At 43.9% G+C, this 2,036-nt stretch overlaps 1 protein-coding gene across 1 annotated transcript; it reads left to right on the forward strand.

Moving 5' to 3' along the window:
• Window positions 1-2: 2 nt before the first annotated feature.
• Window positions 3-1,834, forward strand: LOC128604954 (fumarylacetoacetate hydrolase domain-containing protein 2-like; the record flags this gene model as incomplete). Its single annotated transcript, XM_053620056.1, has 4 exons — window positions 3-138; window positions 246-354; window positions 639-726; window positions 1,718-1,834. Coding segments are annotated over 4 exons (396 nt in total), but the record flags the coding sequence as incomplete, so codon positions are not given.
• Between the last annotated feature and the right edge of the window lie 202 nt (window positions 1,835-2,036).

The raw sequence follows: 2,036 nt of genomic DNA on the forward strand, positions 1-2,036 counted from the left end.
TTGCCGGCTTCACCGTAGCCAGTGAGGTCAGCGCTCATGACTGGCAGATGAAGAACGGCAAGCAGTGGCTTCTGGGAAAAACATTCGACACATTCTGTCCACTAGGGCCTGCTCTTGTTAACACAGAAGCACTGAAGGGTAGGTGGGGGGCCGGTGAGATGGAAACCTGAACTAAAAATTGTTGTGAACGTAAAAAAAACCATGAGGCTGTGAGTCAGAGCTGTAATGTGCTGTTTTTAAATCAGACGTCCACAATCTGGGGATCCGGTGCCTGGTAAACGGTGACGTAGTTCAGGACAGCAACACCAGTCAGCTGATCTTTAAGACGGAGAAGGTGGTGGTGTGGGTCTCGCAGTAAGTATCCAGCGCATGGTGGTGAACATATTTCACTGACCTGATCTTACAGCAGTGTTCAGATTCACTGTTCAGACTCTTCTAGGGATGCATTGATACCAGTACTGGTATAGGTCTGATACTGTGCTGAGTGAATCGTGCAGCACATTAAGCAGTAATGTGACCGTGCAGAGAAACTGTTGCACGTGTGAGCAGTTCAGATCTGTGAGCACTGAGACATTGCTGTATTGTTACTGCATCCCTAGTGTCTTCTGTACAGCTTTGTTCATTTGTCTTGAAGGCAGGTTTGTGACTCTGTACCCAGGCGACGTGTTTCTAACAGGCACGCCTCCAGGAGTGGGCTTTTTCAGAAAGCCACCCATCTTTCTAAAGGTGAGCTCAGTTTCCAGTTTCTCACACTGTGTAGGCTTGTTCTCCATTTTCCAACTTTGTGAATCTCTATAAGACTAATATGACCTGGTCATGGTGATGGAGAAACACCGTGGCTCATTTAATCCCCTTGAGTAAATATACATAAAAGACAGGGGCGCAATAAGTTTTGGTGAGCCGAAATCCTCGGAAACGTTAAGAGGTGCCTTGGTGATGACTGGTTAGAAAGTCATTCATCACGTCTGTTGTTTGATGACCGTGGCGGAACTAAGCGATTAGAGAAATGAGTCCGAAAACAGCTCTGGAGTTATCTCCTACTGAGGCAGGAACATCTGTACAGACGTATCCTTTGAGATTACTTTTGGAGAGAGGAAACACAAAGTACAGCGTTCTTCAAAATTAATACGAAGTCAGAAAGCTTTTGATTAGGCGTTATCGTTAACGCACCACATCGAAAATATTTTTATTTTAAGGTCTGTGGCCTTGCAGCGTTGCACGAGTGTTTACAGTGTGTTGGTGTATACACTGATGTGTTAATCATAATCATGTGCTTATGTTTCGAATTAATTTGGTCCAAGTTTAGATCTCAAACACATCTTTCCGGCTGAAGTGTTTCTTTTATAACCAACAATTGAACACACCTTAGTGCTAATTTCTTTTAAACTCGCAACCCGCCACCCCCCCCCCCCCCCCCCCCCCCCCGCCAACAAAAAAAGGGAATGTTTTGCATAAAATTCTAATTAATTAGCTTTTGAATAAAATGTTCCATCAAAACAAACCTCATGACTTACACCTGAGTGCTAAATTTGATTAGTTCTTTGTACTGCTTCTAAAACATGACCCATCAGACAGCTACTTATGTTGTGTAGTTTGTTTTAATTAATATTGTAATTTGGCTAAAACCAAAATAAACAGGTCCCTACAAGTAGAAGTCACAGCACCTGCAAATGGGGGGGGGGGTGGGGGGATTCTTTATAATTCAGAAGGAATACAGAAAGGACACGTCGTGGAGTGTCAGATCGAGGAGATCGGGTTCATCCGAAACACAGTGGTGTGACTCCTGCACGGTTGGCTGACTTTTATCTGAGCTACGGGGATGGAAAAAATTAAAATAAATCCCTTTCACCGTTGAAATGCTTCAATGTCTAGATGTTTCTGAAATCCTAATCAGATTTGTGTGCACTAGAAGTGATTGGTCCAGAGTGCAGGTGCTGTGATCTTCCAGGAGATAGAGCTCTGTTGATTATGTTTCGGGAGAAACACTACTGTATTAGTGGGTTGTCCAACCTGCGAATCTCTCTCGACATTATCGA

The sequence above is a fragment of the Ictalurus furcatus genome, unplaced genomic scaffold (genome assembly GCF_023375685.1).
Source record: "Ictalurus furcatus strain D&B unplaced genomic scaffold, Billie_1.0 scf6, whole genome shotgun sequence".
In the NCBI taxonomy this organism is placed as follows: Eukaryota; Metazoa; Chordata; class Actinopteri; order Siluriformes; family Ictaluridae; genus Ictalurus; species Ictalurus furcatus.